General features: G+C 36.5%; 1 protein-coding gene across 1 annotated transcript in view; it reads left to right on the top strand.

The window, feature by feature from the left end:
• tmem145 (transmembrane protein 145) overlaps positions 1-23362 on the top strand; it is a 66643-nt gene that overhangs the window by 4426 nt on the left and 38855 nt on the right. Inside the window, exons 2-4 of the mRNA XM_059339410.1 lie at positions 16476-16550; positions 17053-17130; positions 23086-23172. Of these exons, the coding sequence (XP_059195393.1) occupies positions 16476-16550; positions 17053-17130; positions 23086-23172 (240 nt within the window). The remainder of the gene's footprint in view (positions 1-16475; positions 16551-17052; positions 17131-23085; positions 23173-23362) is intronic.

Genomic DNA, 23362 nt, shown 5'->3' with positions numbered 1-23362 from the left:
AGGCCCAGTTTTGTGAATTATCTTGAGAATTGAGGTCGGCAGTTTAGAGAATCAGCACTGAATACTCATTCTGTAAAGAACGTGGCTGTGGACAGGTTATAATGTCTTTGGTCTTTGCACAGGCTTTCTACAGTTAATGAAACTATGTGGATTAGAGCAGAAAGGTCTTTAAACTTTTGTCTTTTGAAAATTAATGAAAATGAACAGTTGCCCTTGAAAGTTCTTTTTCTAATTTAAAAACCTAGAGGCCATATTCATCGGCGGTCCTCGGCTCACTGGACCTCTCTCCATCCTAACATCTCACATCCTGCTGAGCAAAACACTGCGATGGATGCTGGGGCTGATATAGGAGCAGTTCTGAAATTAAGTATTTGACCAGGGTTTCTGGAGTAAATAGGATCATGGAGCAAAGAGGCTGAGCATGTGTTGTCTGATTTTAATTAATGTCGTGTCTTATCTTTAAATATGGCAACTTCCGCAAACAAGACTTTAAAAGTCACGGGAAAATCCTTCAAGTTGACATTGAAGTAAGTTCTGCGAACTGTCTGTATGTGTAGAATTTCCAACTCAATCAGTTTCCCCGCATCTCTTTTTAATGAGGACATTGTGATTAGATACAGGCACCTCGTGTGTGCAGATGTGTGCATGTGATGGAGTGTTTTCACGGATCCATATGCTTGCTTTAAAGTGTCTGTGTGTTTGCATGTCTCCAGAGTCCATGTGTGCTCATGTGAAACACCCAGGGAGACACAGAGGGACAGAGCTTGAGTGTGTTTGTGTGTGTGTCGGTGCGTGAGTGTGTTTATGCGTCGCAGCGTTGTGTAACCCTGACTAATGAATCATTGAGAAGCCCAGCGGTCCAGGGGTGACTTGACTAGCTGATTGGTAATTAATTGTTAATGAGGCTTAGCAAGCAAACAGGGATCTGGAGAGAAAGAGGAAAAGACAGAAAGCTACAGAGATGAAAGAACAGAAACTGTAATGGAGGAAAGAAAGAAAGAAGAAAGAAAGAGACGAGGGGAATGAGACGGAGAGATGCTGAATTGACCGGATACTGCATCAAGGCATAGCACTTGATTAATGGGGTGTACGTACACACACACACACACACACACACACACGTACATGTGCAGGCCCGCACACACAGTTAGGTAGGTGGCTGAGTGATCCTGCATCACAATGCAGTGGCCATGGGGAAATAAGAAGACTAAAAGGGGATTAAGGCAGACACCTCATCCACTGTTGCTGTTCTCCAGGGCTCAGTTTCTTCTCTGCTCTCCGCTGACTCTCACACACACACCGAGCTACACCGGGCTAACTAGAGGCCGCTTTGTTTAGTTGTTGACGTTGGCTGAATGGCTCGATCCCGCCGGTGAATTGTGCTAACAGCTATCTGAGCAGAATGCCGGCTCGTTGAAGCCATCTTGACCTTGTTCGACCCAGCGTTCTGCCTTTTAAAAGTGCGAGATATAACAGAGGTGTCACGGTTTCAACTCTAAATTGAAAAATGTTCAAAAAGCAGAATCAGTGAAATAAACTTGACCATATGGCCCTTAGTGCGGTACGTTCCCAGAAAAGATGGCAGTTATATCACACTTGGTAAGAGGACTTTGAAGTGAATGACAGCTCAAGGAGACACACTAACTTTCCATTAGTTGGTAGCACCATGATCAGGTTTAGGTTGAATTTATTTGCACAGTTAGAGTTACATAAAATGACAAAGATAACAAATAGTGTAAAGTGCAGAGAGAGAAAACCCAGATGGGCTTATTCAAAGCCTCCACCTTCAAATTTCATAGTTGATAATAGAAAAAAAACATATGTGTAACATCAACAACAAGGTATAATGACAATCTATCAATAAAAGAAAGGTGCGTGCGTGCCTAGGGCATATCTGGTTGACCGTTAGTCAGACTGAGATTTTGTATGTGGATTGTGCATGACTCAAAGTTGCGCATCCTCGATTTTGAAGAGTTTCAAATTCATTTTTCAAAATATCATAATTTACATAGGACGTGTTTGTGGCATTGCACAGTTTCTGATCGGACGCCTTTTAGCTCCGCCCCATTGTGTGATAGGCCTACACCTGGTCAGTAACACAATTCACTCTGGATTTCCACCCTGACTCATCTCATCTGTAAGTCTATTTAGCCTACCTATCTTTCAGAGTTTTAAAGTGCGCTACAAGGTTCGATTTTCCAATAATATTCAAATAGTTTTCAGTGAATATCAATGTTCAATGTGTATTTGCTGGATGGTGTGCGTACCTTATGAAAAGTAAGTGTTTTATGGAGTTGCAGACGCTGTGGTGGTCTGCATAGCCACAATATATGAAACACAATAGTTATCGATCAAACTACGCATTCCACAACACACCTAATAACCCTTACTCACATTATTCACATCCATCTGTTTGTGCTGCATGTAAACTTATTCCCTCCTATATCTGTGTCTGTATATATGTCTAACCATGCTGAATGATTAAGTTTCTTTTCCTTAAAATAACTATTTCTGTGTCTCTTTATATCTCAATGTACATCCATTTATTAACCAATATACACTTTGTATATTAACACTACACAAGAGTATTACACCTCATTGTACATCACACTTTCACACACAACCTCATTTGGCCATAATGGAAAAATCTACTTAATCTCCCACTATAAGAATACATACTTTCTACAGGCACTGCACTAGTAACAAAAATAACAGTACAAAAACAAAAATATGAACATGATATAAAAGTGTATTTGTGTGTGAATTAGAATTTTAAAACAGCAGTTAAATGGACTTTTAGACATCTTAATGTGGTGCCCCTAAATTTAACAATAATTGACCTCTGCATTAAAGCAGTCTTGGAGGATGAAGATCTAAAGATTGACATGTTTGATAACAGTGAACCTGAGAATTACATTTAAAATAAGTCTTAAAGTGCTCTGGAAAGTTTTTCACCAGCACATGATTCTGCATTCTGTTGTCTGTCCCTGTCTGCACTTCTCATCAGTGTTGTCATAGTCATAGTCTGCTTTATTTTTGGAATATTTAACTGTAATGCTCAATCATAAGACCTGTCGATAATTCATGAACTACAGCTTGTGCTCATTTATACAAAGCAGGCACGACACACTGACTAAAATATAATGATGGAATGTAACTAAATACATGTTTTGTAGTACTTGCACTTTACTGAAGTGTTTCCACATTATGCTACTTTATACTTCTACTCCTCTGCAGTTTTGGAAGCCAATATATATAATATATATTACTGCAACAGCAGCAGTTATGCAGTACTATGTAATAGTCTTAGGCAGGTGTGAAAAAAATGCTGTAAAATAAGAATGGTTTAAAAAAAATAGAAATGTTAATAGATTATTTTATCAATTAACAAAATGCAAAGTGGGTGAACAGAAGAATCAATATATAATAAACAAGCATCAATTATTCTAGGCATTTTTTCACACCTGCCTAAGACTTTTGCACAGTACTGTACGTTTGATAAGTAAGTTACTTCATTTATTCATTTTATTACAACAAAATATAAACAATGATGATATATTTTAATGTGTTAAACTACCGGGCAGTATATAAAGTATACAAATGTATTATTATAAAGTAATTAAAATGAACTCCACCTTTGCCAGCTGCAACATTAAAACGATTAACGCATGAATGCATCATGAATCAATAATTATAACCCTGTTATATAATGGATAACTATGATTCCAAATTCTAAAATGTCAGATAAAAGTAAAAATGCTGATCATAGCTTCAGTTTAATCTTGAAGCCATATTTGTGAATCTAAAAACAATAAATGTGTGAACTAAGCAGTCAGCAAAATAAATAATTATTTTCCTTGTGATCAACTAATCGCATCAGCTGTAGTGGAGACAAAATTGTTTTTAGGGAACACTGACATTTGAAAGATGATTGTGCTTCTGATTTTGAAGCAACAGTTTGGGTAGGGCTGGGCGATATGGACCCAAAAGTCATATCCCGATATATTTAGGCTGAATATAGATATACGATATATGTCCTGATTTTTCTATCGCAAAGTGAGAGCAAATGTTCAGTCAAAATCAAAGCCAAATATGACATGTCACAAGTAGTTTTATTGAAACTGTTTATTTAAATGGAGATAAATTCTGTATAACAAAAGGAGTACATTTTTGAAAAAAAAAAAAATCCAAGCTCCATAAAGTGCACATTTAAATAAAAAAAAATATCTTAAATAAAAATGGCCTATGAAATTAAATAGGCCAATCTTTTTCTGAAATAAATATATTTATATAAGAAAAGAATAACGAACATTAGAAAATAACTAAATATGACAAACCCTTGTAAGGGAGCGTTAATATATAAAGAAAGAAAAAATAATTGAAATATATAGATATATGTGATATGGTCTAATTCCACATCACATTTAAATCAATAAATATCGATATATCGCCCATCCCTATGTTTGTGGATGGCCCTCTCTTGTTTCAGCACGACAAAGCCAGGTCCATGGAGAAACGGTTCTCTGAGTTTGTTGAGGGAACACATGACTTTCTTGTGCTCATGAGCTCAACCCCATCAAACACCTGCGGGATGAACGGGGACGCCGGCTGTGAGCCGGGACTTATCTCTGCACATCTGTGCCTGACCTCACTGATGCTCTTGTGGCTAAAAGGGAGAAAATCCCCACAGCCAGGGTCCAAAACCGTGTGCAAAGCCTTCCTTGAAGAGTAGTGGCTGTTATAGCAGCATATTGATGTCCATGGGGTTAGTAAGGACATCTGACACAGACACATACTGGTCCTGTTAAATCAGAGTAAGGTGTGACCAGTTAGAGATACTGTTGGTTGGTTGAATATCTGTGTAGTCAGTTAGCACTAATGATGTTTTTATAGACCTTTTATTCAAAATTCAACCATTTTCAAAACTCGTGCAGTCCAAAAGTCAAAATTAATTGGAAACAAATGCACCACACGTTTTTGTATTTGTTGGAAAACAACAAAAACTGCAGGAAAACAAGCAATTTCTGTTGCTGCACACAAAGAGAGGCACATACCTTCTTTGAAGTGGTGATCTAGCAGCAATCTAACAGAAAAAAAAGTCTATTTAATTTAGTCTGATGAATCACTTTATTCAAATTTTGTGCAAGGATTTTAAACATTTTTGGAGATGGATGATAAAAGATATGAAAAGGAATATCACTTTCAAAAACCTCAATAGAAGCTTAATGCATTCATTATCCTTAAACGCTTATCTGAACCCTGGTGGCAAGGAGCTGGAGCCGGTCCCAGCTGACACTGGGCGAGAGGCGGGGTCCACCCTGGACAGATCTCCAGACTATCACAGGGCAGACATATAGAGACAGACAACCATTAACACTCTCATTCACTCCTACAGGGCAGTTTAGAGTCACCAATTAAACCTAAACTGCATGTTTTAGGACTGTGGGAGCATTTCATCTCATTTATCTCATTTAACCTTGATTCAAACTTAGGATTTTGTTCAAGGATATTAACATTTTTTGTAGGTGGATATGAAAGCGGATATCAGATGCTTCTTTCAAAAACCTCAATAGTAACTTTATGAAAAATGATAAGTAAAAAGTGTAAAAAACAAAAACAAAAAACAATGGCCCTAATCGATTGCATGTCCCGCCCCCTGCTGATTAACTTCCTGTTGTTGATCAGCTTTAAAATCTTAACATAATGTACAGAAACTATTTGGGTGAATGTTTGGGATTCACGATCACAGTAATAGCCCCTTGTGTCCTCTTTAGTGTGTGTGTGTGTGTGTGTGCGTGTGTGTGTGTGTGTGTGTGTAAATGAAAATCAATGGGCTCATATATCTGGTAGGAAGTCTCAGTAATTATCTGCTTTGACCACAATTGTTCAGTGACTGGAGATGTTTTTGTACTACTGCTGTGTTTCTGAGTAGAAGATTTGAAGGATGAGCGTACAGGAGCATGATAAAATAGTGTGTGTGTGTGTGTGTGTGTGTGTGTGTGTGTGAGTGAGAGACTGGACAGCTTGGCCTTTTGATGTTTCTACAGCAGCTGCAAACTAAGGCATGCTGTGGTTGCTATGACAATAATAATGGCAGGGGGGTGAGTGTGGGTATGCCATGGTGGCATGCTGTAGGAGTGTGTGACAGGTGTTGACGGGTAATTCAGTGTGAGCATCCAACAAGGGGGCCTTTCACAGTCCGACCCTGTGGTGGGTTAAATGACACCCCCACAGCATCCCACCCGGACCACCCTCGCTCTCCGCTCTCCAGGGACTCATCTCTGGGTCAGCGCTCCCCTCTGCTGCCCCGGTTGTCATGGTCACAGCCTTAAGCGTCACCCAGGACAACACACAGAGGTGGGAGTGAGTCTCTGGCTTCAGTGACTTTTGGAGTTTGCCATGAATTATAACCCAGAGGCTCCGGGGAATGAAGCTGCCTGGCAGCGGCTGAAATATGGCTGCGGTTTTGTTTGCAGTGATATATGGAGGCAGCAGGGCTAGCCACGCTACACTGCTCTGGTTGCACTTTATTTCTCAGCACAGAAATTACTGTGCTTGTTTATGTAAGGAGAACGCAGGGCAGAGGTAATTACACTATAATGGTGCACGGGGAGTTTTCCTGCTTGGGTGGAGATCAAGAGTTCATAACAACCAACCTTAAGGCCAATTTTAATAAAGAAGATGAGATCTGTGAAGCTGGAATGTGCAACAGATCCGCATGTGTTGTTTGGACAAATCGAATATAGAGAATGAAAGTAGTTGTGTTGGAGGTGCTTGTTTCAAGGGGATAGCTTGAACCTTTCTTGGCATCTGGATTCACATTATCAAGAGTATAGCCCGACTGATATGGGATTTTTTAAACTGATGCTGTTACAGATTTTAGAGGGGTGAAATAAATACAGTCATGGAAAAAAATATTAGACCATTGATTTCTTCAATTTCTTGTCCAATGAATGCCTGGTACAACTGAAGGTACATTATAATGAGTTTAATTTAAGAGGTGATATCTAGCCATTTTCTGTGGTTTTCTTGATAAAAATTTTGGTTATTATCAAGAAAACCATGGAAAATGGCTAGATATCAACTCTTAAATTAAACTCTTATGAGCTGTTTTTGTTGTTATTATTATATTTGTCCAAACAAATGTACCTTTAGTTGTACCAGGCATTAAATGAACAAGAAAGCAAGGAAAAAACAAGGGTGGTCTAATGATTTTTTCCAGCATACTGATATTAATTTTTTGAGCTGTAATTAAAATATACCTTTTTTTTATGTTCACCACTCTGCAAATGTACCCAGATGGTTACTTCCTCAAACATAAAACTTTATATTATTTTAATATTATTTAATTCAGCTAATTCTTTAAATGATAACTGAGAAAATAAAGAATAAACAGGAATCGCTAAGTTAACATCATTACTGTTAAGTCAATTGCTTACTTTTAAAAAAGATTAAAAAATTAATAGCTAGCACCATTTCTGTATTATGCCAAGAAACATTTTCTACCTTATATATTGTGTAAAAAAAATCCTAATAACAGCACATATTGAACAGCATATACATGATACAGATATCCCTTTAATCGGCCAATAACATCTGTCAACAGATATATCTGTCGGGCTTTATCACGAGATCACATATCATGCAAAATCATCTTGGAGGCTTCAAGTTTTCCTATTGTGTCTGCAGAACCAGAGCTCTGGCCAATCAGCATCCTGTGAGGAGCTACAGGCGGCTACGTGTTTGTGACGACAGGGAGAGGTGATTGTTTGTTCAGGTTCAAAAAAACAACAGAAGCTACTGAAGAGATTAGCGTAGATGCTGCTTAGTGTTAAATGAAATGAAGAGCAGAGAATAAACACTAGAGGCTTTGCTCCTCTCCCGAGTGGTTTCAGCACTCAGACAGTGTGTGACGGTTCATCCAATCACCTGCCATGTATTTTTTTTCAAAGTGTCTGCCCTTTCTTCAAACCGTTTCCAGTTACAGCTTCTCAGTTCTGTGTAACAAACCACCTGACAGTGTCAAGTTAAGCCTTGACTCTCTCCTTTACAGACATGCCCACTTTATGCTAATAACATCTAGTTTGGGGCAAAAAACTTTCTCGTGCAGTACTAATGTGTTTCTTTGCCTTTTATATTTGAATATTTCTGCATGCTGGGGTCCCTAAACAGTCTTGGGATTACATAAATTGGGTATGGTTGGAAAACTGAGACTCTTGTTGATTCAATGAGCTGATTCCCTAACCCCAACAGCATTTCTTATTAGTAAGACCAATTTTTTTAGAAACCTCACTGTATAAATTGTATAAAAACAGCCTCAAACTTTACCACCACTGACTAGAGACTGTACAAAAGAATGGATTGTTTTCTGCTTATTTTGTCAGATCAACAGCCCAGAAGAGGTTCAGCCAGCACATTAAATATTCATCCTTGAAAACCCTGGGGGGTTAATAGATGGACATATTTAGTAGGGCTGGGCGATACAACCTCAAATCAATATCATGATTGATTTAACATTTTACCACGATTACGAAAGCTTGTTTTGATTTTTTGTCCTCCATTTTTTGTACATGGTCTCTACTGTAAATATACTCAACTATTTAAGATGGAATAATTTCTAATGAAAGAGTGCAAATCTTTGTGATATTTAGAAATTAAGGAAACATACACAGATAAACTATTTCATGGTTATTTATTGAATGTTTCAAACTGAAATCAAAGCATTGCATGAAATTTGTTTTTCAGCAGTGTGAACATTTGACTTTTTGTTCGGTATCGTTTTCCCTAAACCAAAATATGTCCAAATGAAGGACATCACATTTTTCTTACAAGCCAGAAGAGCAGAGTCACACCCTGAAAAAAATAATCAAAATAATCGTCATGGGAAAGATTATACATTTATTGTTGAATTACATTGTTTTTATATTGTGTCTAATCTAATCTAATCTGTACAGAAAACCTAAAAACGATACAGAGCCCCGGTGGTGAGATTAAAAAAAAACAACTTTGTAAAATGTAGATGCTTTTTACGACAATGTATTAGGGCCAAGTATGAAAATTTACAAGATGAAAGTGGCAAATCTGCCAAAAAACCCCACAGATATTTGAGATTAAAAGTGGCAAATTTGCAAGAAAAAGGTCTGAATTTATGTGGAAAAAAGTGGCAAATCTAATAGAAAAACGTAGCAGATTTAAGAGAAAAAAAGTCTGAAAAATAGTGTTTTGTCTTACAAGGAACCCTGAACAACCTCCTCCGAATCCATTTTTTTTTTCATACTTTTTTTTATACTCTTAATGCGCCGTTGTACAGATTAGACTCTCAAATGCCAGTTTATTTTCTGGTTTAGTTCATATATTCTTAAGAAATAGGACTGCACTATTCCTAAATCCTGTCTATCTTATCAATCATTTTGTTAACTAAGCACTTGGTTAACATAATGGGACATCCTATTGACTGAAAGGCATTTCCCACAAATGTGTAGTATTTAAGATTTCCAGTCATAGTGTCTCTATGGGGCCATTTGTCTACATAAAACCTTTCTCATTTGTTGTACTAATATTGCAAGATTGGCTATTACTTTTCTTAAAGATTTGATGTCTCACTGTGGTTCAAAACTCTTCATTTATTCTGGCTGCCTCAGTAGAGCCTACTGGAGCCTGGCAGTCCTCCAGATAAGGAGAAGTGTGTGTGTAAACATCATATAAGTGATGTGGTGTTAGTGCTGTGTTCAGCACTGTGATCCATATCTACAGAATGTGTCTGCTCGCAGCTGTATAGAATATATAGACCACCACTGACTGGTCCGCCATGCCCATGCTGCTGCAGTGCCTTATGTAAGCTCAGTGAAGTACACCATCAGCACTATTATCTGGTCTCCTGCTGCCAAGCTTATGGCTGAATAATATTAAGAATGGGTATTTTTTCCTTCTTCTCCACCTCTCTCTCATATTAATGTGCTCAGCAGCCCCTTAATGCCCTCTCTGTTTACCCTTTCTAGGAGTTTACCCTCCTGGCACCACCTCCCTCCTCTCTGCCTTTCTTCTCTTTCTCTTACACCTATAAGCCTCTTTGTTTTTTTTACTCGTCCTCCACCTCTTTTTGAACTTTTCTTGCTCTTCTGTTTCAACTCCCCTCCCCTCCCCCCTCTCCTCTCTTTTTCTTCTTTATTGCCCCGTTAATGTCCTCTCCACCAACTTTTATTTCCTTTCCTCAGAGACAACCGGTCGGTTTTGTTGTGTTTTTTTCGATTGGGTGGGCATGTGTGAGTTCAAAATGTTCTTTGTTCTGTTTACTGGTTCATGTTATGGAAAACAAAGCTACTGATCTCTGTCATTTCAGACTTTTGAAAAGGCCTCACTAAAAATCCATACGACATACTTTTATTTTCTTTCTTCTCTTCCCTACGGCTCCCGCTTGCTCTTTCTCTATTATTCTTCCAAATGCTTCCCCAAAACCTGTCCTTGTTCTGGATGTCATTGCCGATCTGTCGTTCTGACGGTCTTTTCTTTCACCACCACCACTTTGGTCCAGACTGAAATATCTTCACATCTGGATGGATGTTGTATCATGGTAAAGATAACCACAGTGCCTATAGAATTAATCCCTAGTCGAAGTTTTCATTTTTTGCCCTGTGCAATATCTCAACATCTCAAAGATGGATTTTCACAAAAGTTTTGGTTTTCACATTTATGGTCTTCAGAAAAGAAATGATAGTGATTTTTGGGAATGCTTTGACTTTTCTTCTCAAGCCGGCACACATTCGTGGTTGTAATTGAAATCTCTTTTTGAAACTTTTGAATGGATTGCCATTCAGTTTTGTACAGACATATTCCTCTCAGGCTGAGTGAAGAAAACTCAGTTAGTACCACTATCAAGGTTGAGTTTTGAAGTGACATTTGGAAAAATTGCATTAAAGAAAATACGAATTTGGGCAGTTTCCATTACTTGTTTGGATCAACTTAACAAAGCTGCATAAGCATACTTTCGTCAGAAAGGTATTTCTGTAGGTTAATCCGTTAGTAAACGGTAGAAGAAGAGATTAAGCAAGAGAGAAAAAATCATGAAAAGGTTACTAATCAGACAACTCTGGCCACAAAAGATGTCTTCAGGAATTAGATTAAATTAGGCAAGCTATAATTGTTCTTTCATGTCAAAAAGCATTTCCATCTCCCATTTAGCGCATAAACTATTTTTTCCCTGAAAAAGACAAAAAACACCTCAAACAAGCGTAAAAACTTTTATGCACATTTTCAATTATTTTTTTGAATTCCCATCAAGCTTTTCTCATGCAAATCTTCAAAATGTGCATCGAAATTTGTTGATGGAAACACCACTAATGTGTCCTAAACCTGCATTCTCTCTTATGGTCAGCAGGGGGCGACTCCACTGGTTGCAAAAAGGAATTAAATTGTATTAAAGTCAATAGGAAAATGATTTAACTTCTCACTTGATCTGTTACCTCAGTAAATATTCTTTTCATGAGTTAATCATTTTAATCGCTAATTTCAAGCCCAAAGAGACTATTTCCCTTGACTTGCATTGGTAAAGACTGCAAATCAAATCTCCATAAATAAGACTTTTTTTACCCCAAGAAAAACAATATATGTCCCTGTAATGGCAAACTTTGTATTCTGTGTATCCATGTATCACCATGTCCTTATAATAATAATAATTATAAGGTAATACGACCCTCAGATAATGTTCTACAGTTCATAAATGTGCGCATACACTTATAGTATAATCTTTTTGTCAGATACTTTGAACTAACTCCTTATGGGTTTGAGCACTGTACTCTGTCCCATTTCAATTGAAATAAACTCTGCAAATAACACTTTTTAATCTTTTTGCTCACCTTGAATTGTTTTGATTAAGACAGAATACACTATTTCTGCCACCACAGTCCCCAGTGGGGCAATTAGTGTTGCAGCAGTGGGATGCATACATTTAGCACACTTTAAAACACAGGACACATAAAAACAACAATAAAACAAACAATAAAACGTATAAAGTAAGCCATAAAACATGTAAATACGCAGTTAAAATATAAAGAAAGATCAATAAGTTAATTAAAATCATTGTCAGGCATTAACAGCCACCTTTTCCTCCGAGAGTTTAGGGGGAGATGGTGGACGATTTAAAGGAGAATTTTAATCTTTTGGTTTCATCCAGTCAAAGTCTGAGAAGAGTTTGAGATGGCAGGAAGTGAAACTATCAATATAAAGGATTGGAACAATCAGACAGGATTGATTCGTCTTTCTTCTTTAACTTTTTGTTGTAAAGATCCTGCAGTTTCCTGTGCAGTGCCAGTTCTTTTGCTACAGACATTGACCACCTTATTGAGTACATTTTTGTGTTTGACCTTGAGCGATAGATACCAGTAGATAAAAAGACAGTGAGCACAGACTCAATAAAAGATCAATATAACACTGTCATCAGGGTCCTGTCAAACTGGACCTTAGAGAGTTTCCTGAGACAAAAAACACACTGCTTGCTTTTGTTGTACACCAAGTCAGTTTTACTCTGAAATGTCAGTTTATAAATACTATTTCTATATTCTGGCCATCAGTTACTGTACTGTCAGGAGAAAGGTGAGAATTTCTAAAAATCAGTGCACATACAGTCATGGAGAAAAACTATTTGACCATCCTTGTTTTCTTCCTTGCATTTGTTCATTTTATTGCCTGGTACAACTAAAGTTGTCTTGTTTGGACAAATATAATGTTAACAACAAAAATAGCTCATTGGTTATAACTTGATAAAAACCAAAATCATTATCAAGAAAACCATTGTAAACGGATAGATATCATCTCTTAAATTAAACTCTTATGAGCTATTCTTGTTGTTATCATTACTAGTGCAGTGCCTGTAGGAAGTATGTATTCGTATAGTGCGAGATTGTATTACTGTCATTTAATAAAGTTTTGTTTTTACTGTTTTCAATGGATCAGACTGATGCGGAAGAAAGGACTTAAATCTCAGCTTAGCATGCTAATCGTGAGATAGCACACTACGCAGTATGCTGCACTAAAAGTACATTAACATGAACCCAGTTAGCTGATATATGTAATTGCATATAAGTATATCATATCAAATGACTATGGGCATTACGCTGAGCAACATGAATATCATCCCTGATTTACATAGTAATGCAACATAACAACAGAAGTGCATAAAGCTAAATCTCCGCTTAGCATGCTAATCACGCGACAACAATGTCTGCAACTCCATAAAACACTTACTTTTCATAAGGTACCACACCATCCAGCACATACACATTGAACATTGATATTTGCTGGAAACTATTCGAAAATTATTGGAAAATTGAACATTGTAGCGCACTTTAAAACTCCTAAAGATAGGTAGGCTAAATAGACTTACAGATGAGATGAGTGGAAATCCAGAGTGAATTGTGTTACTGACCAGGTGTAGGCCTATCACACAATGGGGCGGAGCTCCCCTAAAAGGCGTCCGATCGGAAACAGTGCAATGTCGCAACACATCCCATGTAAATAATGATATTTTGAAAAATGAATTGAAAAATATTAAAAATCGAGGGTGCACACCTTCGTGCCATGCACAAGCCACATACGAAATCTGAGGTCAGTCTGACTACAGACACACACACACACACACACACACACGCTTATGCTTTATAGATAGATATTCATCCAAACAAATATAGCTTTAGTTGTACCTGGCATTAAAATGAACAAGATATTTAAGAAAACAATGGTCTAATAATTTTTTCTATGACTGTAGTCTTTAACGCATTCTGTGCTATTCATGATACCATTTGAAAACAGCCAATAGCAGGACTGAGAGATTTCATCTCTGTTTAGCAGGCTCACTATGACTGTTTTATGCCAAACTTCAAAATGTGATGGTTTTCATACATGCTGCTGCAGCCTTCATTTTAAAATATGTAAAGCAGGGGAGAGAGTGTGCACCCATTGCCGACTGAACAACCAGCGGCTTCCTTCACTGCATCAGAAAATGTTTGCCTTTTTAACAGCAACAAGGACATTTTACTGTGAAAATTCAGCAAAGAGTCTAACAATGACAAAAATCTTCAGTGGCATAAAACATCAACGCAGTGCGGACCTGTTGCAGAGCTGAGAGGCTGTGGTTTCCTTCGCTAACTCGACCGTCATGCTCAACACTCAAAATGACTTATAATCTCCTCACAGCTATAAATTTCCACACAGTTACTACAGTCTCTGAAAAAGTCTTTCCTATTCAATTTCTTGCTTCAAATTATTGGAAAAATCCCAAATCATGAGCCATGCTTTGCATTTTTTTGTGATTTGGTGCCACTTGTCAGCAGCTGTTACTGATTATAAACCATGCAAACAACTGTATACTCTTAATCTGGTTTCTTCATTGTTTCAGCCGTATTAATTATTTGAGACCCACCATAGACCCATTTTGTCATGACTTGTATTGCTGCCACATTGAAGTGGTCAGCTGGGAACCTTGAAATTAATTTGAGCTGCAGCTCAGCACTGTGTGCAATAAAAATTGTTTTGGTTGGGCACCTCTTCAAATGTAGAGAGTATATAAAGGCTTAAAATATTATGATGGAAGTATGTGATGGTTAATCACATACTTCATAATTAAATTTATCCCATAAATTGTGGCAGCAATTTCTGGGATACGGATTTACAGAACTGTTTTTGACCACTCGAGAATTGATAAAATATGGTCAAAATATCTCCAAGATACCAAGTTAAGAACTGAAGGAACATTGTAGAAAAATCATGCTCTCCAGGTGATTTGATGGCACTTTTGTTCTGTAAACTGCTGAGAAACTCCCTATCCCTACCTATGAAAGCCACACATCCCCTGAATGTGCTAAGACTTTAGTTTGTGGTTGTAAAGTTTCATGAGGCTGTGATTATTCTACAGGTTACAGCAGGTCAGTTTAAACAGTGAGGGCAAGTTTAAAAAATGGTCTCACAACAATGAAATGCTTCTAGAAGAATTAACATAATCACATATGAATCCCATTGACTGTTTAAGGACCCCGGTATGCAGAAACATTAAAATAGACCATTCAGAATAGACAAAAATAACACAATTATACTGCATGAGAAAAACTGCATGGTTTCTGCCCCAAACTGCACTAAATAAGCATAAAGTCTGTAAAGGTGAGATTCAATCAGATAATTTAAGGTCAGAAGTCGAGGGAGCCCTTTGAAAATTGCAAGTGAAAATTGTTTTTCCTTTGGTGTGTTATTCAGCAACTTCCAGGCAATATATCATGACATAATTGGTATGGCTGGGTGATAAATCAATATAAAAGATATATGGATATATTTTTAAATGTGATAAGGAATCAGACCATATTGCATATAACGATGTAGTTCAAAAAATGTTTCTTTTTTTATATATAAATGCTGCCCTTCTAGGGTTTCAATCAATCAATCAGACTTTATTTGTATAGCACTTTACATACAAGAGAAATGTAACAGAAAGTGCCTCACATAAAAAAGGAAATAAATAATAATAATAATTGTTTGTCATATTTAGTTGTTTTGTTCGTTATTCTTTTCTCAAATAAATACATTTATTTCAGATAAAGATTGGCCTATTTTATTTTATAGCCTATTTTTTTCTAAGATATTTTTTTATTTAAATGTGCACTTTTTGGAGCTTTTAATGAAGGTACTCCTGTTGTTATACAGTATTTATGTTCACTTAAATAAACTCTTTCAATAAGACTACTTGTGACATTTGAATTGATTTGCTCTCACTTTGCGATAAAAATATCGGGATATATATATCGTACATCTATGTTCAACCTAAATACATCAGGATATAACTGTTGGTCCATATCGCCCAGCCCTAATAGTTGGTACCAATAGATTCCTCAGGTCTTCTAGTTTCATGTGATACCAGCATCTTAACCCATTTAGGCCTAAAATGCCTGGAAAAAAGCCTGTAAAACCTCTGGGCGATTTTAAAATAACCCCCTAAAACCTGAAGTTTTTCTGGAAACTCAACAGAAGTGTCAAAGCTTCCTACCAAATAATCGATTTTTCATCCTCTGTAGCAGATAGAAATGAAATTCAAAAAGTATTTGAGAGCTTATAGCTGTTATATCTGAGCTCCCTCCGCTATAGTTGTCTTCCGCCATGATTTCAGTTCTGGAAAAGTCCCATGTTGCATTGCGACACTCCTGCATGTATTCTGATGCATTTCATTGGCCAAGAGATCGAAAATAGGTGGAAAAAACTACAAATACTACAAAACGATGTATTCCCAGCTTTAATGGTAGAATAACGCAAGAGCGCCCCAGGTTTTAATGGTAGAAATGCTGTAATGCTTTCCCGGCTTAAATGGGTTAAAACTGAGTCCAGTACAGCTTCTTAAAGAGGGGCACTGACACAGGATCACTGGTGCTCCTGCAGGTCTCTGAAGGCTCTTTATTGAAATTTTCTTTGTTTCACCTTTCCCCTTTCTCTCCTTTCCTCAGGATTGGGTTTTCCTCACTCGCTTCTGCTTCCTCACCGACTTTGGACGTCTAGACTTCCGGTTCCGCTACCCAAAGGTAGGTCGCCTCGCCTCTCCTCGCTGTTGCTGTGTGTTTGTTTGTTGTTTGTTTGTTTGTTCGTGTCTGTATATGCATCTGTTCTACATCAGTTTTCCCACATTGCTTCAGCCTGCCCACGCCTTTCTTCCCTGGCAAGACAACTTCTTTACTTTTCTCCTTCCTTCCTTCATGCTTTCTTTCTCTACTTTAGCATCGAGTTCTCTCTCTTTCCTTCCCCTTACCTCATCTAATCTGATGCCACTGCTCTTTCTTTCCTCTCTTATTTCCTCCGGCTGTTCCTGCTTCACCCGCCTCGTCCTCTTTTTCAATCCCCTCCTCCTTTTCGCTCTCCCCCGCTCCATCATTCCGCACGTCTGTTTTGTTCTTCCGCTCTGTCTTCTTTTACCCATGCCTTGCTTTACTGTTTTGGCCTGCAGACTTTGGAAACAGTTTTTGTCGTATAAATCTCCAACCGTCTCCCTGCCTCCACTCTGATCTATGCTCTCTCTCCTCTGTGCAGTCTCGCTGCTGTCAGAACATATTGCTTTACTTTGATGACAGTTCTCAGTGGCCAGCTGTGTACAAGAGGCACGAAAAGGTGAGACACTGACACCCTCTGCATCATGTCTTTTGACAGGCCATTATTAAAGAGAAATATGGCACCATTCAGCAATTTGCACTTCATTTTTGTAATAAAAAAAGCCCCGTGACTCCAATTTAGCTAATTTTTGCATTTTAACTTGAGCTAAATGATCACACACTGCTCAGAATAAAACAAAGCCGTCTTTCTTTTCTAGGAGGTCTTTTCACCCACAGCCAATGATATATTATTGATGGTACATGCAGTGATCAGGCATGGTGCAATCCATATTACTGAGCATAACGTGAGACACCAGAGACTTCTGCCTGAACAGAAGCTGCTCCACAGAAATTAAATGAGAGCAGGAAGGTTTTTCTGCAGATAGATGTCTATTTTCTCATCTGGAAACCTGCAACACTGCCCTTTTGAATAAAGCCCTTAAGTATATGGACAGTGATGGAGCAATGTTACTTATCTACTGAACTCTCCGGCCACAGACAGACCTGGGGGTGAAAGCTTCTGGAGACAGACACAGGACTGTTTGTTTACTTCACAGATAAAATTGTCGTCATTTAAAACAACAAATGAGTATCAAACCTTTTTTTACACAATATACAGTTATGGAAAAATATTAGACCACCCTTTTCCTTCAATTTCTTGTTCATTTTAATGCCTGCTACAACTAAAGGTACATTTGTTTGGACAAATATAATGATAACAACAGAAATAGCTCATAAGAGTTTAATTTAAGAGCTGATATCTAGACATTTTCCATGGTTTTCTTGATAATAACCAAAATCATTATCAGGAAAACCATGGAAAATGGTTAGATATTAAATTAAACTCCGATGAGCTATTTGTGTTGTTATCATTATCTTTGTCCAAACAAATGAACCTTTAGTTGTACCAGGCATTAAAATGAACAAGAAATTGAAGAAAACAAGGGTGGTCTAATAATTTTTTCCATGAGTGTATAATGCAGAAAATGTAGCTTGCCGTGATTAAGAAATTATGTTCATTTCTTTTTAATGGTCAGCAATTTATTTTATTCCTACTTATTCTTTATTTTCTCAGTTATCATTCATAGAATTGGGTGACATTGAAACACATTGTTTGTATCATGTATAATAATGGTAAATATTATCTAATAAAGTTTTATGTTTGATAAAGCAGCTCTCTCTAGGTACAGGTGCATCTCAATAAATTAGAATATGATGGAAAAGTCAATTTCCAGTAGTTCAAGTCAAATAGCCCCAACCAAGTATTGAGTCATATATATGGATACTTTTCAGAGGCCAACATTTACATAATAAACATACTTTTTAAAATTGGTCTTTTGTAATAAATTTTTTTTTGAGACACTAAATTTTAGGTTCATTAAATGTAAGCCATAATCATTATAATTGGAAGAAATTAAATAAATTCAGACAATGTTTCATTCTGTGTGTAATGGATCCATATAATGTGTTATTTCTACTTTTTGAATTGAATTACTGACATAAATAAACTTTCTATGATGTTATAATTTATTGAGATGCACCTGTACATTTGTACCTAGTGACAAATCCACATAAAATAAAGTCTATTGTCATTCCAACTTAAAAAATGGCTGTATCGGCCACCAAATGGGGTTTTAAAAAATCAATTTTCCTCCTTTAAAATCAGTATTTGCATCAGTCTCAAAAATCCCCTATCAGTCTGGCTCTAGTTTCAATGCAATAAAACATGCTTTAATGCTTGTCATTTTAGATTTGGTTCTAATTTGGATCTGAGTTTCGGTTCCCAACACATATCGACTTATGACATATGCCTGCAGTTGAGCTTCGTGCTCGTCCTCGCCTTTCTTTTTTACTTTAATCCATCCTCTTTTTTATATGCATCATCCACTCCAGAACGTTTTCTTAGATGCTTTTTAGGATTTCCCATACTGCTAGCTGAGACTGTTGTGGATTAAATGTAACAGACATTCATTTATATGTAAAAATCCAGCTTTATATAAAACGGTAAGGAAAAGGTTAAAGTGCTTACTAAAAGCATATTTCTATCAATATTGCGTGAACATGTAATGAATTACAGCCCTGTCAAAAATAGGGTCATAGAGTTGATGTTTACCCTTAAAACTGAAAGTCAGCACTTTAGCGTCATACTCATTATTTTATTTCAAATCCAATTTACTTGCGTACAGAGCCAAAACAATGGAAAATGCATTTCTTTTCCACATACTTAGCAGACTACACTGTATGCATTTAGAGTCATTTTTACATTTGGTGGCTTCAGAAACATCCACATCTCTGCAGTATACATTAAACACTTGGTTGATTCCGTGATTTTTAGCTGAGATCTTTGACTTTTAGAGAGTGAATTCATGTTATATGGTGCTCAGGTGTAGGTATAGCATGCATGAATCCTTAATGTGTGTTGTATTCGCCTGTATGGGCCTCAGTCGGCCGGTACTATAAGATATAACATGATAAAGTCTATAAAATTGACATTAAATTGCTTTCACAGCCAATGAATAATGTATAATGGGACCATTTACTGTAAGCAGACGTTCCCGTTTTAAAGCTGTGCTTAACCAGCCCAGTGTTATTTTATCAGCATGCAGCATCTGATGGTTTCTTGTGTTATTAAAGTAAAAATGGTTGGTCCATTCCAGGATGTTTCCAGCACTGTAAGAAAATAGAATAACCTTGACCGAATACATCACATTTCTTCTCCCATGTAGTTATTCCCTGGTCTCCTCTGCTTCTTGCTGACATCTTCCGACACACAGATGTGACATTACGCTGAGATATTTCCAGCACAGCTGCAAACAGCATAACATTTCTCAGCTCTCAGACAGATTTTAGTGTCAGTTTCCCAGAATCAAATAGCGCGGCCTTCATTCCACACTCACCAATATTCACACAGGGAGAAATCCATCACAGGACAGACAAGAAAATATCAATTTTATTTGCAGCAGCTTCAATAGACCAGAAGGCAATGCAGCCACAATTTTCAATTGCAGTTTGATTAAACACTTGGCTTGTGTATTCTCGACTTGAAAAACAGTCTTTTATGCTTTCAGTGCTGCTCTGTTGTTGCTTAACGTGCGCACAGCCGAACACGAGCATAAAGGCCTTTACAAACCGGAGATGTTTTGTTCGTCTGATTAATTCACACGTCGATATATTTTTCTGAACTGTGTTTTTGTCATAAGCACTTTCACACAGAAGGGAACAAGGTTGACTTTTCTGAGCTTTCATCCATCGGCGCTGATGAAGGGATCAACCGATCACATTGTGTCGAACCGGACGTATTCAAAATGTGTAGTCAAGGGTTATGAGATGGGATTATATTCAGGATTATGAAAGAAAAACAGAGACAACCCTGACAAAGGCACACTGAAAAAAGTTGAGTGACATTTCTTTGAAAAAAGCGAGGCAAGTTTTTCCACACAGAAAGTGTTTGTAATCTTTACTCAGGCTGTTTCTAAGTAATATTCATTGAATAGAACCACTTAAAAAAAAAAAGAAAATACACAAGTAAATTGCTTGCTTACTGAAACTGAATTAACCCATTTATCATTTTACGGTCTTTTACTGTCTTGGTTTAGCAGTTTAAAAAAAATAAAATGTAAATCTACAGATATTTTTTACAGTGTAGTCAAGAATCCTTGACTTTTTATTCTTTTATTTCCTTTTTAACTCTAACTCTGTTTTTAAATTGAGTTTTTATTACTATTTTTATATTTTTATTTATTTATTTATTTTTTATTTATTGCTATATTTCTGTATGATTTTATTTTAGTAACTGTACAGCACTTTGGTCAACTGAGGTTGTTTTTAAATGTGCTCTATAAATAAACTTTGACTTAACTTGACTTAATAAATAACCACACAATGAACACAACAACTGGTGGTTATATATATATACAAAGGGCATTTCATATATCCTGGCCAATGTTGTTGACACACTGAAAAAAATTGTGAGTGACATTTACTTAAAAAAAAGCTAGGCAAGTTTTTCCACACAAAGTGTTTGTAATCTTTACTCAGACTGTTTCTAAGTAATATTTATTTAATAGAACCACTTATTTTTTTTAATGAAAATACACAAGTAAATTGCAGATTCACTGATGTCCCTCAATTACATTTTACTTGGAAATATCAACTAATCAAGCCAATTAACTGGTTTAGTGAATATTACTTGGAACAAATGATTAAATTTACATACAAAACTGAGGACACATAATAACAAACAATCACTAAGTAATGCACTACATGAAAAACTGCTATTTTAAAGTAAAAGCACTGAATTCTTATTTCTTTGTAGAATTTATTCAGATGATTGAAATAATAATTACAGGGTCAAAAACATTGTTTTTTTCAGTGCAGCACATTACAGATCCACTTCTTTCAATCATACCTTTCACAATAAAAGCCCGAGACATACAGGCTGCATATAACTGTTTACCAGAGGGAACTTAAAATCCCTCAGAGCATTTTGCTAAAAGATAACTCAATAAAATCGCTATCAGGAGCTTAGCCTGTACAACAACTTACCTGGGACAGACTGACGGACGCTGCTCTGGGTCAGTAGGAGTTCAGTTGTTGGTCCTTTGCCTGCGCGGATCTATTCAAAGCCTTTTAATAAACAAGTGATGCAACTGTCTCAAATTCACATTGCTGCTTTATCCTTTATCCATTTGCTTTATCCTTTGTACTTTATTGAAGTATTCAAGTCCATACAGAGAACAGAAAAATAGACAATAGAAAAATAGATAATAAATAATAAAAAAGTAACAAAAAAAGGAAATAAGAACAGGAGAACAACATGTTCCAGACAACATCTCAGAAATGTAATAAATAACAGTTTCATTATTTAGAGAAGGCACAATGATAATATTACTCATAAAATGGGTAGATGTAAGAAGGGGAAGAGGGAATGACCAAGGATTGAATTGATTTTATATACTTATATACACGATCGCCCATAAAGTTGGAATACATTTTTTTTTTTACCCCTTTCCATGAAATGATTGTGACAATGTTATTTATTCTGTGAGTGTACAGTCATGGAAAAAATGATTAGACCACCCTTGTTTTCTTCAATTTCTTGTTCATTTTAATGCCTGGTACAACTAAAGGTACATTTGATTGGACAAATATAATGATAAGAACAAAAATAGCTCATAAGAGTTTAATTTAAGAACTGATATCTAGCCATTTTCCATGCTTTTCTTGATAATGATTTTGGCTATAACCAAGAAAACCATGGAAAATTGCTAGATATCAGTTCTCACATTAAACTCTTATGAACTATTTTTGTTGTTTTTATCATTATATTTGTCCAAACACATGTACCTTTAGTTGCACCAGGCATTAAAATGAACAAATAATTGAATTTTTTCATGCCTGTATATATTTTCAAAACCTTATTAATCTATCTATCCCAAACATATCACATATCATATGAAAATGAAACCACAATTAACAGAGGATTGTGACTGAAAACAAAATTGTTCCAACTTATTACTACTATTTTAATTATGGACCCTTCTCCCGCCTCACCTCTCCTCTACATTCCTTCTATTAGTAACTGGCAGAATTAATAGTTTTAATGTGAAATATTTACAAGTTTATGCACTTTTCCTGACCTTTATTAAAATATGCTTTGTGAAATCTGCGGAACCTGATATAGAATTACACAGTCGCCCATAAAGTTGGAATAATTTTCAGTCACAATCCTCTGTTCATTGCGGTTTCATTTTCATTGTGATATGTTTGGAAGAGATCGATTAATACAAATTTGAGAAGATACACACTTTAACTGTCAAGAATAAATCACATTGTCACAATCATTTCACGGAAAGAGGTGAAAAAATATTTTATTCCACCTTTATGTGTTGATGAGAGAGGCTGAGTGGATACAAAAGAAATTTAATTTAGGTCTGATTTCAAGGTTTTTAAGTTATTTTTCATGTTCCCTCAGAACTGCTACCAAAAGGAAGCGGTGCTGAGGCCCGAGAACAACCAGGTCATCAACCTGACAACACGCTACACCTGGTCAGGCTGTGTGGTAAGAGCTCACACACACACACACACACACACACACATACAGTCATGGAAAAAAAATTGACAATTTTTTTCTTCAATTTCTTGTTCGTTTTATTTTTTTTATTTTCTTATTTTTTATATTTTTTATTGGAAATTAGCATTTATAAGCATCAGTACAAGACACAAGTTATTCCAAAGCTGTTTTCCACATT

The sequence above is a fragment of the Centropristis striata genome, chromosome 8, assembly GCF_030273125.1.
Source record: "Centropristis striata isolate RG_2023a ecotype Rhode Island chromosome 8, C.striata_1.0, whole genome shotgun sequence".
In the NCBI taxonomy this organism is placed as follows: Eukaryota; Metazoa; Chordata; class Actinopteri; order Perciformes; family Serranidae; genus Centropristis; species Centropristis striata.
The sequence above is the reverse complement of the archived record's forward strand: the minus strand, read 5'-3'. Positions and strand labels throughout refer to the sequence as shown.